Source organism: Phacochoerus africanus, chromosome 5 (assembly GCF_016906955.1).
Source record: "Phacochoerus africanus isolate WHEZ1 chromosome 5, ROS_Pafr_v1, whole genome shotgun sequence".
Classification (NCBI taxonomy): Eukaryota; Metazoa; Chordata; class Mammalia; order Artiodactyla; family Suidae; genus Phacochoerus; species Phacochoerus africanus.
Window position 1 is genome coordinate 53525018 of NC_062548.1, and position 19067 is coordinate 53544084.

A 19067-nucleotide genomic window follows, 5' to 3' on the forward strand; every position below is an offset into this window, starting at 1 on the left:
ATCCCGTGTTGCTGTGGCTCTGGCGTAGGCTGAAAGCTACAGTTCCAATTAGACCTCTAGCCTGGGAACCTCCACATGCCTCAGGAGTGCTCTAGAAAAGGCAAAGAAAAAGAAAAGAATGGGGTGCTATCATCTTCGTTTCCTATAAAGGGACTAACCTGGAGAGAAAAGAATTTTTAAAGACCTTAATAGGAGGGAGAGCATAATTCTTACAATTTCCCATGATTTGGGCTTTACAGCCTGATTGGACTATGGGTTATTATCCACTCACCTGGCTTTACAATGTGTCAGCACATGAGACTCGAAAAAGGCAGAAGGAGGGTTCCCCTCATGGCTCAGCGGAAAGGAACCAGACTGGTATCCACAAGGATGCGGGCTTGATCCTGAGTGGGTTAAGGATCCTGCGTTGCCATGAGCTGTGGTGTAGGTCACAGACATGGCTCGGATGCTCAGATGCCAAGTTGCTGTGGCTGTGGTGTAGGCCGGCAGCTACACCTCTGATTCGACCCCTAGCCTTAGAACTACCACATGCCATGGCTGTGGCCTTAAAAAGAAAAAAAATGGTGAAACGTTTTTATGTCTCACACTCTGGAAGTGCAGCGTTATAAGCTCATCCCTCCCCGAGGGTGGGAAGAGGGAGAAAGAATCTTTAACATGCAGCTGCCCTGGGGACTCCAAGTAGGGGGAACCGTGATGAAGTCAGGCTGCATGGCAGGGCGGGCTCTGGTTTGGGGTGCTTGGGGTGTCTTCTTGCTGGCCTACGTCCCCTCCCTTGCCAATGGTGTGCACTTCCTTCCCAGGAAGAGTCATTGTCGCCACAAATAAAGGAGTTTACATCTTGGTTCCGCGGCCTCTGGAGGAGCAGGTGCAGGGTCTCCTAGCAAGCCACAGGGTGGAGGAGGCCCTTGTGCTGGCCAAAGGCGCCCGGAGGAACATTCCAAAGGAAAAGTTTCAGGTTGGTAGTCAGCTGCTCAAGAGGAAGCCTTCCTCCAAGCGGCCAATTAGGAACTGGGGTTAGCTCCCCTTAACTAAGCACGTCCGGCCCTGCAGACATTCTGTATCCATTACTCAATTTGCTCAACATGGATGCATCGTGCAGATAAGGAGGTGGGTCGCAGAGGAGCCGGACAGCTGGATAAAGTCACGCTGTTGACAGAGGCGAGGTCAGGATTGGAGCCTCTGACATCATCCCCGGCTTAATGCACCAAGTTGTTTTTTTTTGTTGTTTTTGTTTTTTTTTTTTATTTTATTTATTTATTTAATTATTTTAAGGGCCACACCTGTAGCATAAGGAAGTTCCCAGGCGAGGGGTCAAATCCGAGCCACAGCAACTCAGGAGCCGAGCCACGACTGTGACCTACACCACAGTTCACGGCAACGCCGGATCCTTAACCCACTGAGCAAGGCCAGGGATCTAACCTCATCCTCGTGGATCCTAGTCGGGTTTGTTACCACTGAGCCACGACGGGAACTCCAGGAAACATAACTTTAATGTAGTAGGTCTGACACGTGTAATTGATAAAACAACAACGTGGTCTCATGTCCAATGAAATCAGATTCCCTAAAAATTGCTCCTTGATCAGTTGCAAGGTTAGTTCAGGTTCCTCTATGGATCTGAGAATAATAAAGCATATTATTGGTGTGTGCATGCTTCCTGTGAACACCTAAGTCGATGGTTAAACGTGCTTATGAATTCATAGCCATCCCCTTAACAGTTACCTGTCAGCCAGTTTTTCAGGACGATGTGGTTGCCATGGAGTAAGGCTGTGCTTTCTGGCCTCAGAGAGTAGATTCCGCAGGTAGAAGAAGTCAGAACATGTATTTATGGTCACAGGCTTGAATATAGATAAACTTGGCATCATTGTTCCTAATATGGGGCTTTTTTGGTGTTTATTTATGTTATTGATGTAGAGTTGATTTACGATGTTGTTAGTTGCAGGTGCACAGTGAAGCAATCCAGTTATGCATATATATATATATATATATATATATATATATATATACACACATTCCTTTTCAGATACTTTTCTCTTATAGGTTATTACAAGATATTGAGTCTGGTCCCCTGTGCTCCACAGTAGGTCCTTGCTGCTTATCTATTTTATGTATAGTGTGTCTACCTGTTCATCCCAAACTCCTAATTTATCCCTCTGGCCTTGATGCTAATTTTTTATTTTTATTTTTATTTATTTATTTTTGTCTTTTTGCCTTTTATAGGGCCGCTCCTGCGGCATATGGAGGTTCCCAGGCTAAGGGTCAAATCAGAGCTGTGGCCAGTGGCCTACACCAGAGCCACAGCAACGTGGGATCTGAGCCGCGTCTGCGACCTACACCACAGCTCATGGCAATGCCAGATCCTCAACCCACTGAGCAAGGCCAGGGATGGTTCTTAGTTGGATTTGTTAACCACTGAGCCACGCCGGGAACTCCGATGCTAATTTTTTAAAGGAGACAATCTATGAGCATTCAGCAGGGGGCAGCAAAAGCCAAAAGAAGAAGGCTTTCAGGTCAGGGTGTGTTTCCTAGGGCTTATTTCTGCCACACTTTTCTCTGTGCGTCCTTGCAGGGAAGCTCAGTGAGGTAGATGGGGGCAGCCTCAGCCCCACCCTGCTCTCTCAGCTCCTTCTCTCCTCCTGAGAGAGGCCCAGGAGCCCCTGAGCGTCTAGACAGCACGGGTGGGGTGTTGCTCATTGCACAGCCCCCAGCCTCCCCCACTGCTTCTGTCCACCTGTGACCCGGGCCTGAGCCCTGCCCTGTGTGGACAGCAGCCTGCAAGGCATCTTCAAACACTTCAGTCCTCAGAACGTGTCAAAAGCAACCAGTGGAGTTCCCGTCGTGGCACAGTGGTTAACAAATCCAACTAGGAACTATGAGGTTGGGGGTTCGATCCCTGGCCTTTCTCAGTGGGTTAAGGATCTGGCATTGCCATGATCTGTGGTGTAGGTCGCAGATGCGGCTCGGATCTGGCATTGCTGTGGTTCTGGCGTAGGCCAGCAGCAACAGCTCCGATTAGACCCCTAGCCTGGGAACCTCCATATGCTGCGGGAGCAGCACTAGAAAGACCAAAAAAAAAAAAAAGCAACCAGTGCCAGAGTTCTCGCTGAGGCTCAGTGGTAACAAACCCGACTAGCATCCACGCGGACACAGCTGAGCTCATAAGGCTCCAGTGTTGCCATGAGCTGTGGTGTAGATCAAAAGACTCAGCTCAGATCTGGCGTGGCTGTTGTGGGACCAGTGGCTGCAGCTCCAATTTAACCCGTAGCCTGGGAATTTCCAGATGCCACAAATGCAGGCCTGAAAAAGCAAAAAACAAAAACAAAAACAAAACAACCAATGCCAGAGCCCGAAGCCAGGAAGACACCCAGCAGCTGGGTAAATCCAGGCAGCCCTCCATGGGCACTCAGTGCAACAGGCTCTTTTCTCCCACCCACCTCCCTGCCATCCCTGTTCTCTTTCTTTGGTAAAAAAAAAAAAAATGTGCAATTTTCTATCACTGGATCGAACTTCCTCCCTGCCCCCATTGCTGAATCTGTCCCTCCCCTGCAGGCGGAGCAGCCCCTCTGAGCTCCCACAATCATCTGTGTTAACCTCTAACACATATCACTTCAGCGTGTGGGGCCTGAGTTCCCCTCGCCAGCTCCTGGCCCTACCTTTCCCTCTGTTTTCCCTCACCCTCTGCTCACGCCTGGGGCTGAACTACCAGGATTGATGGGCGGGCAATCAGAGCTTTGAACCAGCATTCAAACAGCTGGGCTGTGTGACTTGTGGAGCAGAAGGAGTTTTGTTTAAAATAGAACCAGGAGAGAAAAAGAAGACGATAGCGACCGAAAAGGTCCAGGGATAGCTTTTCGTGAATCGGTACACGTTTTTAAGGGTCAGGTGTGATGCTCACATTGTTTATTTTAACTTGGGGATGCTTGCGACTGAACGCTAGACCCTAGGCTCAGAAAAACCAGAAAGGAGGGGGGAAAAGAGACGGAAAGTTCAGCAGCTGGCTTTTCACGGCTCTTCTTTCCCTCCATTAAAACAAGCACTGGTTTTGCTTCACTGCATTCTGAACCAGGGAGGGATTTGTTAAGAAGGTTAACCATGGGACTCGGATTTAAGCAGCATTCCTTCGAGAGATCCAAAGGTCAGAGAGTTTAGATCTGCAAGAAAGCTGGGCTTAAATGATATTCAGGTTTGGGATGCTCTGAAGAAGAAGGCAGGAAGGAGACATCTTGTTTACAGACACAGGTTCGTGTTGACCAAAAAGATTGCCTGATTTGTGCCATGGAGGCTGGATAGTATCATATTTAAGCCAGAGCTCTGATACCTGCTGTTTTCTTATTTCATCGAAAAATATTTCGCTGAGAGTCCCCATTGTGGCTTGGTGGTGTTGAACCCAACTAGTATCCATGAGGATGTGGGTTCAATCCCTGGCTTTGCTCAGTGGGTTAAGGATCCGGTGTGGCCGTGAGCTGTGATGTAGGTCACTGATGTGGCTCGGATCCCCCGTTGCTGTGGCTGTGGTGTAGGCTGGCTGCTGCAGCTCTGGTTCAACCCCTAGGCTGGGAACTTCCATATGCCATGGATGCGACCCTAAAAAGCAAAAAAAAAAAAAAAAAAAAAAAAAGAAAGAAAGAAAGAGAAAGAGAGAGAAAAAAATTTCCCTGTGTATCTTTGAAAGACAAGGAAGCCCCCTTGGAAGTGTAACCATCACATAAGCCTGCCTTTATTTATTTATTTAATTATTTTTATTTAGTGTGTGTGTTTTTGCCTTTTCTAGGGCCGCACCTGTGGCATGTGGAGGTTCCCAGGCTAGGGGTCTAATCGGAGCTGTAGCCGCCGGCCTACGCCAGAGCCACAGCAACGTGGGATCCAAGGCATGTCTGCAACCTACATCACAGCTCACGGCAACGCCAGATCCTTAACCCACTGAGTGAGGCCAGGGATGGAACTCGCAACCTCATGGTTCCTAGTTGGATTCGTTAACCACTGCATCACGACGGGAACTCCACATAAGCCTTTAAAGTCAACACTTGCTCCCTCCCAGGCGGGAGTATCCTGCCAGCATCCTCACTTCCCCACCTGTCCTTGGGTGTTTGTGTCTTGTGTTCTGTTGATCCGTGGGCTGGACAATGAGACTTCTGTTTCAGGGTCACATGGGCGAGTTCTTCTCTGAGTGGTCATATGCTCAGGTCTGTTCACTTCATTTGACTTTTGTTCGCTCTTAACTTTTGTTTTTGTTTGACCGTTGTTTTATAGGGATTGCTTTTTAAGTTTAATTTCATTCTGTCATTATGTGAAATAGGCACATGATCCAGAATCTACTCAACAAAACAGAGTCTATGCAAACAAGTCTACATCCCTTCTTCCCACCCCCGTTGTTCCCCTTCTCCCACTATCTCGCTTCCTCCCCATCTGTCTGTGTGTCTGTCTGTGGGTATGAGGGTCCCTGTTTTATTCTGATGGGCATCCTCACAGTATTCAGCTTTATACAAGCCCTTTGGTTTTTGTTTGTTTGTTTGTTTGTTTGTTTTTGTCTTTTGAGGGCCACACCCGCAGCATATGGAGGTTCCTAGGCTAGGGGTCTAATAGGAGCTGTAGTTGCCAGCCTACACCACAGCCACAGCCACGCCAGATCCGAGCTGCATCTGTGACCAGTACACTTTGTGGCAACACTGGATCCTTAATCCACTGAATGAGGCCAGGGATGGAACCCACATCCTCACAGAGACTATGGGGTTGTGAGTCTGCTGAGACACAACAGGAACTCCCAGTTTTCTCTTGTTTATCTGGCCTGGCAGTGGGGGACTCATGTTATCTGTCATTTCCGCACTTTGAGCCTCGGTTGAAATTCGCTGGTAACCTCTTCCTCTCCATCTCCCCGCATCCATGGCTAGAGTAACATCCTGCATCCCAGTTAATACCTGTCAGACATGGGCAAGCATCATGTACGTGCACCATGGTGGGCGGTTCTGCTGTCTCTGCCCCTCAGGGCCTGGGGACCTGCACTTAGAGGTGTCAGACTTGGTTCTGTGTGCAGGGTCCCAATTGCTCGCTGGCACTCCTGCCGATGGCTCTGTGGCCCCAGTGGCCCAGGTTCAGGACTGGCACCTGGAGACACCCTCCCTGAGTGCTTCCATGTGGGGCCCAGCCCCTCTGCAGCCTTTGCTCTTGGACGACAGTTTGGCTGGATATAAAAGCTCAGACTCACAATATCTTTCGATGAGAAACTTAAGTCCCACCAGTATCTTTTGGCACAAAATGTGGGGATCAAAAACCTGATGACAGTCTGAATTTCTGTCCCTCCTGGCAACTTGGTCTTTTTTTTTTTTTTTTTTTGTCTTTTTTAAGGCCGTACCCTTGGCACATGGAAGTTCCCAGGCTAGGGGTCTAATCAGAGCTGCAGCTGCCAGCCTATACCACAGCCACAGCAATGCAGGATCCAAGCTGTGTCTGCGACCTACACCACAGCTCACGGCAATGCCGGATCCTTAACCTACTGAGCAGCAAGGCCAGGGATCGAACCTGCGTCCTTCTGGATGCTAGTTAGATTCGTTTCTGCTGAGCCATGGAACTCCGGACTTGGTCTTTTGCTGGATGCCCAGAGGAGCTCAGAGTCCAGTTTCTGGGTGCCAGCCCTTCCAGCAGGCTGGCTGCAGGCCCTTCTGCTTCCCGCTCGTCTCCAGGGCCCACCCAGTCCCCAGGGTCTCCCGATCATGACTTGGGGGCTCTGCTTTGTGGCCCCACAGGCTCTTTCTGCCCTTACCACTTCCTCCCACAGTTTCAAGTCCCACCCACCTCCCGTGGGGGTTGATGGTTTGTCCCTGTGGGTTGTGGGCAGGCCTTGTCACTGTGTCATTATGAACGTGGTCCATGAACTTGTGGTTTTGCTAGCTCAGTTGTTTTGCTTTTTTTTTTTTCCACTTGTGATAAAATACGCATAATGTAAAATTCCCCATCCGAACCAGTTCCCGCAATCTTGGACATGAGAAATGTCAATCCCAAAATCAAATACTGGTGATGTAGGTTGTGACTTCAATCTCATTCCTGCTCCCGGCCGTGGGTGTTGGGCGCTCAGCCCTGCACCGCTTACAGGTCTGTTCTGTTCATTTTCTCACTTCCCCTGAGAATTTCGATAGCCACCTTACACAGGAAGACAATCTCGTAAGTTAAAAAGAGAGCACACTGGAGTTCCCGCCAAGGTGCAGTGGGTTAAGAATCCGATGGACCACAGTGGCTCAGGTTGCTTCAGAGGCTCAGGTTTGATTCCCAGCCCAGAGCAGTGGGGTAAAGGATCTGGTGTCACTGCAGCTGTGATGTAGGTCGCAGCTGCACCTCAGATTCTGTCCCTGGCCCCAGAACTTCCATCTGCTATGGGTGCGACTGAAAAAAAGAGAGAGAGCGAGCAAGTGGAGGACTCTGTCGTGAGTTAGCTCAACGCTGGGGCTCTAAGCAGACCTTCTGGGTCCCAGTCCTCCCCATGGCTCATCCTCCCATCCTTTTCCTGCCACCTGCCTAGCCCTGGCTCTTGTAGCTCAGGGTCCCCCTGAGCACAGGGTGGGAGTAGGTTCGGTCACACAGGCCTTCGGGGAGGGAGACAGTCCCTTTCAGAGAACCAGGAGGCGCCGTGCTTGGTCAAGTTTCTGAGTCTGTGGTGCCCTCCATGTCACGCCCAGTTCCCACTTCCAGGATGAAGGAGCCTCTCTGCCTGCATCGTTCAAGTTCACAGCCTCCTGGACTACAGCAGGGAAAATGCCCCCATATGCTTGGAAACATGGCCTGGTCGCAAAGGCAGTTTTCATTCCCCTTTAGGAAGGGCAGGGGTCGCGACGCCTGGGCCCTGCGGCCACGAGAAGTGGTCATTCGAGGAGAAGTGGTCGTTCGAGGATTTCCCAGCAGCGAGCCTGGGCGTGAATGAGAGGCAGCAATCAGGCCTTTTAACCTGCTTGCTGAGTGGTTGGCCTTTGTCGTTTCTCCTTTCAGAAATGGAATCAGCTTTTCCTCCCCACAGCAGGACGGCCCCCGCTCCTATCCGCTTATCACAGATGGGTGTTTAGGTCAGATGTGCTGGCGTCAGGGGAGAGTCATGGAAAAGCAGCTGCCTTTTTTTTCTTTCTTTCTTTTTTTTTTTTTTTTTGGCTTTGCTTTCTAGGGCCACGTCTGCAGCATATGGAAGTTCCCAGGCTAGGGGTCGCATTGGAGCTGCAACTGCCAGCCTACACCACAGCCACAGCAATGCCAGACCCTTAATGCAATGAGTGAAGCCAGAGTTTGAACCTGCATCCTCATGCTTACTAGTCAGATTCATTTCCACTGCACCACAACGGGAACTCCCAGCAGGTGCATTTCTTGACGTTCCCGCAGGGGTTTCTGAGGGGTGGGGAGATGCTGCTGTTTTTGAGAACAAGCCCCTATTAAAACTGATTGGAGGGAACGGCTTTTAGGCTCCGACTGTCTCCACTTCCCTTGTTTCCTCAGGGTTGACATTATTCACTGCCTACTGTATACCTGGTGGAGCCAAGGAGTGGAAGGAATGGGGCTCCTAAGCCATGTACATGTTAGGAACTTTGGGCTAAAAGCTTAACGTCTCAGGGCAGAATGTTCCTATCTGTGAAATGGGCGCAGTGGGTGAGCGTGCAGTTTCATGAAAACTGATCAGGTCAGTAGGTGATGACTGCCAGCAGGTCCCATGCCCGGGTGCGGGGTACCATGCAAGTGGTGTGTGTGCCTTGCCATCTGGGAGTTATGGTTCATCAGCCCGCAGGAGGGGCTGAAGTCACGGAGTCTTTAGCTGTGAGGTGACGGGGACCTGGGCAGACGGCGTGGGACCAGGGGAAACAGCAGAGACAGGCCCACGAGACAAAGGTGGACAGAGCTGGAAGCAGCTCAGCTGGACGGTGAAAGGGACGCCACAGGGCGTTTTCCTTCAGGGCACTGCTGTTTCTGAACATTCCCAGAACGAAGGGCTCTGTGGGCAGGACTGGATTAGACAAAATCAATGGCTCTTTGGGAGCAGGACTCCTGAGACTATGGTGCATAGGTGTGGCTGTGCATCTCTGGGATGGGGCGGGGGCTGTGCGCTCCTGTGCTTCCAGCTTCGCCCAGAAGGCGGGCTTATTTATCTATTTCTCATTAAATGGCATCAGCCCTGGGCTCTGAGGGGTGCTCAGAAAATGCTGCTGTGAAGGTCAGGTCCACTCGCGTGGAAGGGTGGCCGGTGTTAAAATCCATCTGAGAAGTTCCCATTGTGGCGCCGAGGAAATGAATCTGACTAGGACCCATGAGGTTGCAGGTTCGACCCCTGGCCTTGCTCAGTGCGTTAAGGATCTGGCGTTGCCGTGAGCTGTGGTATAGGTTGCAGACGAGGCTCAGGTCTGGCGTTGCTGTGGCTGGGGCATAGGCCAGTCACTACAGTGCCTATTTGAGCGGGCCCTAGCCTGGGAACCTCCATATGCTGTGGGTGTGGCCCTAAAAAAAAAAGAAAATCCACCTGAGCCCAGGATGTGGGAGCCACAGGAAGCCCAGGAGTTTTGGAAGAAAGAGCAGGATGGGATGGAGACCGACTCGACCTCAGGAACAAAGGGCTAATAGGTGTACGTATACGGTTGCTGTATGTCTATATTGCAGATTTAAGATTCCCACATAATAATCAACACATAGCTTGGGTTAGGACTGGGAATTCCATTCTTCCTACCATATGGTTCCAGGGCCCGTCCAAGCGCTGACCCCTGTCTCTTCCTGCAGGTCATGTACAGGCGGGTTCTGCAGCAGGCAGGCTTCATACAGTTTGCGCAGCTCCAATTCCTGGAGGCTAAAGAACTTTTCAGGTAACTCTTGGTGTCGGTAGCAAGCCTGAGTCCCTCTGCGGTCCCCCCACCCCTGTTGTGGCTGTGATGCTGCTAGGGCTCCCCGAATCCGCTGCAGCCTCGTCCCTCCCCCAACCCCTCAGCTTAGCCTGAGCATCACTGTCTTGCACCTCGAAGACAGTGGGGCTGTGAGGGGCGAACAGAGTGGCCCTAGGAAAGACGATGGCTCCCTTTCCCTTTTCTCCAGAGATTTTACCAGAAGCTGTGAGTTCAGAGAAAGAGCAGGTGCCTCTGGGAAGACTTAGAACTATGTTTCTTCTGAAGCTGTTGTAAACGGCGCCCCTGATTAGGGAGCTGAGGTCCTTTCTGTGTCACACCGGTCCTACAGGTGTGGCCCAGCTGCCCCTCCCCCCACCTCTGCCCCCACCCAGGCCCATCTCAGCTCCATCGCAAGTAGGCTGCAGAGAACAGATTTCTGGGTGAGGAAGAAGGAGCATTTATTGACTGACGATGCCCTGTCTGAGTTTGCTCATGTAACTTCCCCATGCCGTCCTCTGTTCCTGGAAAGACCAGTAGCTTTGCTGCTTGAATAGTCCCTTGTCCCCTCGGACCCCAGCTCTGTCCTGCCCAGTCTTGTGGTCCTATCTCTTCTCTGCCACGTGATGACCACCCACTCGGGCCGTGGGGTCTCCAGCACATCTTTTTCTCGTGGGTTAATTTGAAATGCTGCATGAACGTCTGCCTCTGCCTTCCTGTCCTGCTGGGGCACCAGTGCCCAGCCCCCTGAGCTTCATGGTCCAGCTCAGCCTTGGTCGAAAGTGTGGGAGTTGCTGTTTGAAGGAGGCACCCCCCCCACATACCCTGTGCCCACAGCAGATGTGCTAATAACCACGTGTGGGTTTTCTCGTGGGTCTGGACTTGGCCTCAGACACTCACTGCCCGAAGCCACTGCTGCTGCCTGGATGGGGTCTGGATGCACACTCTGTCCTCCAGGAGGTTGACCAGCCCGACCTCGTCCAGTCTGGTCAGCACTCCTGGGCCTTCTTGACTTCCTGAGCATCAGGGCCAGGAGGCAGGGCAGGACGCCTGGCTTCATGGCTCACGTGGATGTCCGACGTAGGGCACATCTCAGCAATCAGTGTTGCTGGCATGGCCGCCAACCGGGGTTTGTCCTGGGTCTTAAGTACTGAGCAGCGGGTCCCAGATTGAGACCTGTATCTGGGCAGGTGACTCACCTGTGGAGCTGACATCTGGGGTGGGTGATTCTTGTCGTGGAGCGCTCGTACCTCACAGGGCGTGTAGCAGCCTTGAAGTGCCCATAGCTCCCTCCAGTCAGGACAGAAAGTCCTAGACTTTGCCAGGTGGCCCCCGGGGGGCAAAACTGCTGCTGTGGACACATGGAGCCACAAAGGTAGAAACTGGCAAAATAATTAGGTAGAGCTGAGAGTGCCAGGGTGTGGCTGGGGCTCAATTAGGAAGTGCCTCGGATGTGGCGCTCAGAGGTGTGAAAACCTGTCCCTTGGGCCACACAGAACCTCTGAAGGTCGGGTGGGGCCAAGGAGGCAGAGAGAAAGGGAGATCAGAAGTGGGAAGCCGGGAGCTCCGAAGAGATGGCAGAGCTTGAAGGCGGGGGGGAACATGGTGGGCAGCTCAGATCCTGGTCCTGTCCCGAGGGTCCCCTCGTGCGTCTTGGGGGCCTGTTCCTCCCTCGAGAGGCTTCACAAGTGGATCTGGTGCCAGGCTGAGACCTACAGCTCAGAGATGCCATCATCACCAGTTTTCATGGTCGGGGACGCACAGGCTGGGCGGGAGGAGATGGGGGAGGGGCCAAGAGTGACTTAGAGGAGGGTCGTCCCTGCGGATGGCCTTCTGGGCCCCATGGGGTTAGGACAGCATGCCTGGTCACACCTGGGTGTGGAATCTGGATGCACACTCTGCCCCCCTGAAGACTGACCAGCCCGACCTCATCCCGTCTGGTCAACACAACTTGCATCCTAACGTTTTTGTCCTGAAACAGTCTTGGTCACCCCAGAAAGGACCACAGGGGTGACTGTGTCTGCTGTGAGATCACTGAGCAGCATCACATGCGTGGAAGTCCTTTCTCTGTGGACTTGAGCACATCTGCTCCTAGCGCAGTGCTGGGGAAAACACTGGCTTCAGAGGGACCTGATGGTGCTGTTTCCTGGTGTCCCGTCCCACCTGGATCCCTGGGAAGCACCGTCCCACCTCCCCCTGGGTGTTGGGGGGCTGAGGGGTGGGCAGGCTGTTGGCGGCCCCGGTTGGTGGCACTTGGCTGTGCATGCCACCCCCGTGAGCGTGCGAGAGCGGGCCAGGGGGTGCCACCTCATGTACCTGTGTGTGCTCCTCTCTCTGCTTCATGTGGTCTGATCCTGTCATTGCAGGAGCGGCCAACTCGACGTGCGGGAGCTCATCTCTCTCTATCCCTTCCTGCTGCCCACCTCCTCCTCGTTCACCCGGTCCCACCCTCCTCTCCACGAGTATGCAGACCTCAACCAACTGACCCAGGGCGACCAGGAGAAGGTGACCAGGTGCAAGCGCTTCCTCATGTCCTACCTGAATGAGGTCCGCAGCACGGAGATGGCCAACGGCTACAAGGAGGACGTCGACACGGCCCTGCTCAAGCTGTACGCGGAGGCCGACCACGACAGCCTGCTGGACCTCCTGGTCACCGAGAACTTCTGTCTGCTCACCGACAGTGCCGCCTGGCTGGAGAAGCACAAAAAGTGAGTGCCCTCCTCTGGGACCACACCCCCTTCCCCAACCCTGGGGGAAGAAGCCATTGGGGACCTGATGTGTGTGACGTCCGAGTGCCAGGGGGTCATAGGATGGCCGTGCGACCACAGTGACCACCTGGCCCCCTTGGCTTCTACCAGCCACGTCTGCAGAGCCATTGACTTGCCAGCCAGCTCCTTAACGACCAGACATGAGGTTGGCAGCTATTCAGAGGCCTGATGGAGTGACCACTTGGTTTCCTCTGGAAGCCGTCTAGGGGTGGCCACTCCTGGGGAAGGGCCCACACGTGTGTTGGTAACATGAATAGTGCACTTGAGCCACCGATGGCCAGACCGAAAGGACAGATGGACCTCTGGATAAACAGATAGAGGAGAGCTTCTTGATTTTGTGTATAAAAGGCTGCGGATTCAAACCCTGCCTGGTTACAGGTGGGCACTGGTCAGCGTCCAGCCCCTTCGCCGTAGGAGGGACGGTGCATCAGCAGTGATGACATGACTAGAATCACAGCTTCTTTATGCTGGGGGACCGGCAGTGGCCTGACCCTTCCAGGCCTGGTGGGGTGTCAGGGCAGCTCCTTCAAAGAGGCAGTTGGCTCCTCCCTATAAGATTCTTTGTCTGTGAGGTTTCTTTGTGTGTGTTGTTTTGTTTTTTGTCTTTTTAGGGCTACACCCAGAGCATATGGAAGTTCCCAGGCCAGGTGTTGAATCAGAGCTGTAGCTGCCTGCCCACCACACAGCCACAGCAATGCCCAATCCCACTGAGCGAAGCCAGGGATCAAACCTGCATCCTCATGGTTACTAGTCAGGTTCATTACTGCTGAGCCATGATAGGAACTCCGTTTGTCTGTGGGTTTTGTTATGCATTGGTCGTGGCAGGAGTGCTGGTGAGATCCCACAGCAAAAGGGTCATGCGCTGCTCAGATGCAGGACGTCATGGGCTTGTGCCTGGTCTCCTCATGGGCAGTGGGTCATTCAACTGCCCCCCTTCGGTTTCTCAAATACCCTACAGAGTGCAGTAACGTATCAGGGAACCAGAAGATGCACTGACTGCTCCTGACAGTGACTTGGGATGGAGGGTCTGGCAAGTCCCTGTAACTTTCTAGAAGCTTTCAGGAGGAGAGAAGGGCTCCAGGGCACAGTCCCACATCTTGAGAGTTGGTTCCTTTGGGGAGAAATCCAAAGGCCTCTGGGGCACCTTGCTGGGAGGAGGACCTGCCAGCCGGGGAGGGTGGGCACGGCTCCCGGCCAGGCAATGCCTGTGTCCTCACTGGTCCTGTCCACTTACAAATGAGGAAGCAAGGGGCCAGAGAAGGTCGCCCTCTTGCTCAAGGGCATACAGTAATGAAGCTGGGATTAGGAGTTCCCATTGTGGCACAGCAGAAACGAATCCAGCCAGTGACCATGAGGATGCAGTTTCCATCCTTGGCCTCGTTCAGTGGATTGGGGGTCCGGCGTTGCCTTGGCTGTGGTGTAGGTCATAGAAGCAGCTCAGATCCCAAGTTGCCATGGCTGTGGTGTAGGCCGGCAGCTGTAGCTCCAATTCAACCCCTAGCCTGGGAATCTCCATGTGCTGAGGGTGCAGCCCTAAAAAGCAAAAAAAAAAAGAAGAAGAAGGAGAAGCCGGGATTGAAACACTGGGTGCCCCAGCCCATCTCTCCCTGACCTTCCTGTTCTCTGTGGTATCTGCTCACTGTTGGCCTTGATTGCTATTCAGGCTCCTTACACCGTGACGGCTCAGACAGCATCACTTCCAAATCGCCTTTTAATACCTCGGGATGCGTGAAGAGTGGTCACTGGAGAGATACGAAATTATGCTCATATTTGAAGCAAATTGTAAAGCAATTCCAAGTGTAATTTCCCATAGTATAATTATAGTTCTATTTTGCCGCTTATCTGAGATTTGAATATGATTTTCTATCAATTTCTGGAAATTGATAGGGAATACTTTTTTTTCTTTCTGGTTTTTTTTTTGGGGGGGGGGCGGCCGCACCTATGGCTTAGGGAGGTTCCCAGGCTAGGGGTCGAATCGGAGCTGTGGCTGCCGGTCTATACCACAGCCACAGCAACATGAGATCTGAGCTGTATCTACAACCTACATCACAGCTCATGGCAATGCTGGATCCTTAACCCTCTGAGTGAGGCCAGGGATTGAACCCGCGTCCTCATGGATCCTAGTGGAGTTCATTAACCGCTGAGCCACAAAGAGACCTCGGGAGTACGTTTTAATAGCACAAGTAAATAACAGAAGTGGGAATCTTTTTGTGGCTTGAAATTTGTTGTTGAACTAGGCTGAATAGAACTCGGAGGGGGCGTGGGGGCGGAGGCTGGGGGTGTTGCTGTGGGGGCGCCTCCCCGGGGGAGATGGCAGAGGGTACACTGACTGCATGTTTTCTTTCAGGTACTTTGCCCTGGGTTTGCTGTATCATTACAACAAGCAGGATGCTGCTGCAGTTCAGGTGAGGTCAAAAGCATCTCAGCCTTATTTCAAAATCACTGCTATTTAAGACAGGGTTGCTTGGGGGGAAAATCTCACAAATTGATAGAGACCACTGTTGCTTTGATCTGCAGCCTTTTTACAGAACAAAAATAATGCTGTTTCAGACAGTGAATTCCTTGAGATATGCTGGCCAAGAATTTTCTTTCTTTTTTTTTAATGAGCGTTGCAATGTTTATTTCAGGCTCGCTCTTGGGGGTTTTTTTTGTATTTTTTTTTTCCTTTTTAGCCCCATAGGCAGTATGTGGGAATTCCTGGGCCAGGGATTGAACCTATGCTGCAAAGCAGCAACCAGAGCCACAGTGGTGAGAACACAGGAGCCTCAACCTGCTAGGGCATCAGAGAATGACCTAGAATTTTCTTTTCTTTGTCTTTCCGTCTCTTTAAAGAGCATTGTCAAGACTGAGGGTTTTTAATTTTTTTTTATTTTTAATTTTTTTGCTTTTTAGGGCTGCACCTGCAGCATATGGAGGTTCCCAGGCTAGGGGTCTAATCAGAGCTGCAGCTGCCAGCCTACACAACAGCCACAGCAACGTGGGATCAGAGCCACATCTGCAACCTACACCACAGCTCATGGCAATGCCGGATCCTTAACCCACTGAGCGAGGCCAGGGATCGAACCCACAATCTCATGGTTCCTAGTTGGATTTGTTTTTGCCGCGCCATGAAGGAACTCCCTGAGGTTTTTTTTTTAATGTAAGAAAAATATGACTTCTTACTAAGCCACAAAGCACGTGACCTCATGGCCTTATCAAAACGAAGACTGTGAGTGACAGTGTGTAATGTCCACTGTAATGACCATTCTTGCAAGTGAGCTGGGTCATCATGGCATCTGTGACCAAACTAAAGCTGATCAAGGTCAGTCACTTGCCCAGGGGTCACAGCCCTGGGCAGGGGGAGAGCTGGGGTCTGAGCCAGTGCTGGGGGCTCTGCCCCCAAATAGCTTATCTTGTCTCTTGTGCATTTTTGTCAGTGGCCAAGAACGTCAGCAGTTTTCACCCAACTCTGTCACTTGGGCAAAGCCACGCATATGTCTGGTTGCTGAAAAATTGCCATGGTAACATGACAGTGGATTAAGTTTAAAAAAAGGTGGGGGGAGGAGTTCCCACTGTGAGGCAGCAGGTTAAGGATCCAGCATTGTCACCGTGGTGGCATAGGTTCAATCCAAAGCCTAGCACAGTGGATTAAAAGGATCGGTCATTGCCCCAGCTGTGGCACAGGTCACATCTGTGGCTCAGATTTGATCCCTGGCCCAGGAACGTCCATATCCAGCAGGTATGGCCATAAAAAACGGAGGGGGGAGTCCCCATCAACATGCCACCCGTGGCTGAGAACGCATTGGGGTGTCAGTGATACAATTTTTATTTTTTAAAACACAATGTTCTATTAACACAACTTTGTAAGTCAACTATTCTCCAATAAAATGTTTAAAAAAACAACAGTGGAATTCTTGTTGTGGTTCAGCAAGTTAAGGACCTGACATCTCTGTAAGGACAAGGGTTTGATCCCTTTCCTCACTTAGTGAGTTAAGGATCCAGAGTTGCTGTGGCTGTGGCCTGGGACCTGCTGTGGCTCTGATTCAGCCCCTTTCCCAGGAACTTCCATATGTTGCAGGTGCAGCCCTAAAAGAAAACACCCAATATGGTCTAAGAATTGCAGTTTGAGATACCAATAATATTGGCAGAGCTATGTAAAGAAAAATTTACACAATTGACTAAGTCTCCATAAATGGCAGAATTTTTTTTTCTTTTTTCTCTCTCTCCTTTTTGTTTTGTTTTGTTTTGTTTTGTTTTGTTTTTAAGAGCTGCACCTACAGCATATGGAAATTTCCAGGCTAGGGGTCAAATCAGAGGTGTAGCTGCCAGCCTATACCTCAGCCACAGCAACACCAGATCCGAGCCACATCTGTGACCTCTGCCACAGCTTGCAGCAACACCAGAGCCTTAACCCACTGAATGAGGCCAGGGATCAAAACTGCATCCTCACAGAGACAACATTGGATCCTTAACCCACTGAGCCACAACGGGAACTCCCCTATTTTAATTTCTCTGAAAAAAATTAGAATGGATTTAAAGCATTTAACATTTCCCACTCGGAGGTCCAGCGTGGCTCAGCAGTAATGAACCGGACTAGTATCCATGAGGATGTGGGTTCGATCCCTGGCCTTGCTCAGTGGGTTAAGGATCCGGCATTGCCGTGAGCTGTGGTGTAGGTCACAGACACGGCTCGGATCCCACATTGCTGTGGCTGTGGCGTAGGCCGGCAGCTGTAGCTCTGATTTGACCCCTAGCCTGGGAACTTCCATATGCTGTGGGCGCGGCCCTAAAAAGCAAAAAATAAAAGGCATGTCAGTAAAGCTAGGCCCTTTGAAAGCTACTTATAGTGTGTCACAGTGCTTCCTCTGTGTCGTCCCTAGCTGTGGGTGAACATTGTCAACGGGGATGTCCAGGACGCCACACGCTCAGACCTGTACGAGTATGTGGTGGATTTCCTCACCTACAGCCTCGACTCCGACCTCGTGTGGACCTACGCCGACTGGGTCCTGCAGAAGAGCCAGGAGGTCAGTGCTCCACAAATGCGTTCCCTCAGGAGCTGAGGGGGCTGGTGCACATGGACAGAAAGCTTGATTTTAGGCGGGAAATCTAGCTCCCCTCTAGCCTCTCCCTGTGGGCTTTGGGTCCTCCCAGCCCCTGCAGGTCCCCTCGAGCCATCTGAGTCTGGTCTGTCTGGGCAGTTGTGCGTCTCAGCGCTTTTGCACCCCTCCACTGGGCAGCCCCTGTGCAGGAAAGTGGAAAGCACAGCCTCCACAAGCTTAACGTCTTCTTAAACACGTAGATGAGCCCACCTCTAACTGCATCAGGTCCCTTGTTCTCTGTGGGCCGGAGCAGGACCTGCCTGGAGGGCGTGGACCCGGGCCTGGGCCACACCGGGCAGACCGTCGCCTCCACGTGCCCTGATCCCAACATGTGGCTGTGGCCTGGCCCATGGGGGGCCTGAGCAGGACCTGCCCGACTTGGAGGATGAGAAAGGAGCCAGAGCCTGTGACTCTGAGGAGCATGTGCCCAGGACGGAGGGACAGTCCTCGGAAAGCCCAGGGGTGACTGGGAACCAGGGAGCGTCCAGCTCTCACCTATCCAAGTGTCTCCCATTCCTGGGCTCCCCCAGAGACAAAATCAGCTTCCCAGTGCTGGCCCTGGGCCTCATTGTGGAGTTTCTGAGCCTCGCTCCTGCTCTTGTGCAACCTGAGCAGGACGTGTGCCCCGTACAGCCAGAGCCCAGTGCCTTTTATCCATCCTGACGCTGCCTCTGTGTCCAACAGGAAATCGGCCTGAGGGAAGGGCTGGGTGGTGCCCAGTGCCCATTTGCTGGTGGTGACAGCAAATCAAGCACAGATTGTGTGCCCAACAGTGTGCCAGTCACCTGACAGGTGTCATCACTGCTAAGTGTCATGGCAACCGTGCTGGGCGGGCGTTCTGTGCAGATGTGGATGCCCAGGTTCAGTGCTTAGGAAGCTGAGCGGCAGCTCTGGGCACATAGGGCTCAGAGCTCATCCTCGTCAGAGCTGGCTGTGTTTTGGATTTGTGGGGCGGTGTGAGTGTGAGTGTTTGTGTGTGTGTGATCAAGTGTATGAGTGAATGTGTGTGCACGTGTGAAGCCTGTGTGTGTGTGTTGCGGGCGTGCTTATGTGTGAGGGAGTGTATGTGGGGCATGTGTGAGTGTGAGCATCTGAGAGTGTAAGCATGTGAGAGTGAGTGTGTGTGCATAGTGTGTGTGTGAGTGTGACAGAGCTTGCATACATAAATCTTAGGGACGTGCCACCTGGCTTGGCTCCTTGGAAAATGGGGTTGCAGAGGGACTGACTGGCAGGGAGGCCGCCTGGGGACGCCAGGGCTGGGCTTCGGTGCCACATGGGTGATGCACACGCTGTGTGTCAGCATTTAGAGAACTGAGTTTGTTGAATGTTCAGCCCCTTATTCTTTCACTTACAATCCAGTCCGACCTTCGTTTTGGATGACTTGAATGTTG

The 19067-nt window shown here is 52.1% G+C and overlaps 1 protein-coding gene across 1 annotated transcript in view; it reads left to right on the top strand.

Moving 5' to 3' along the window:
- TGFBRAP1 (transforming growth factor beta receptor associated protein 1) overlaps nucleotides 1-19067 on the top strand; it is a 49670-nt gene that overhangs the window by 24240 nt on the left and 6363 nt on the right. The window contains exons 4-8 of the mRNA XM_047781323.1: nucleotides 801-955; nucleotides 9733-9815; nucleotides 12197-12538; nucleotides 14946-15003; nucleotides 17458-17601. Of these exons, the coding sequence (XP_047637279.1) occupies nucleotides 801-955; nucleotides 9733-9815; nucleotides 12197-12538; nucleotides 14946-15003; nucleotides 17458-17601 (782 nt within the window). The remainder of the gene's footprint in view (nucleotides 1-800; nucleotides 956-9732; nucleotides 9816-12196; nucleotides 12539-14945; nucleotides 15004-17457; nucleotides 17602-19067) is intronic.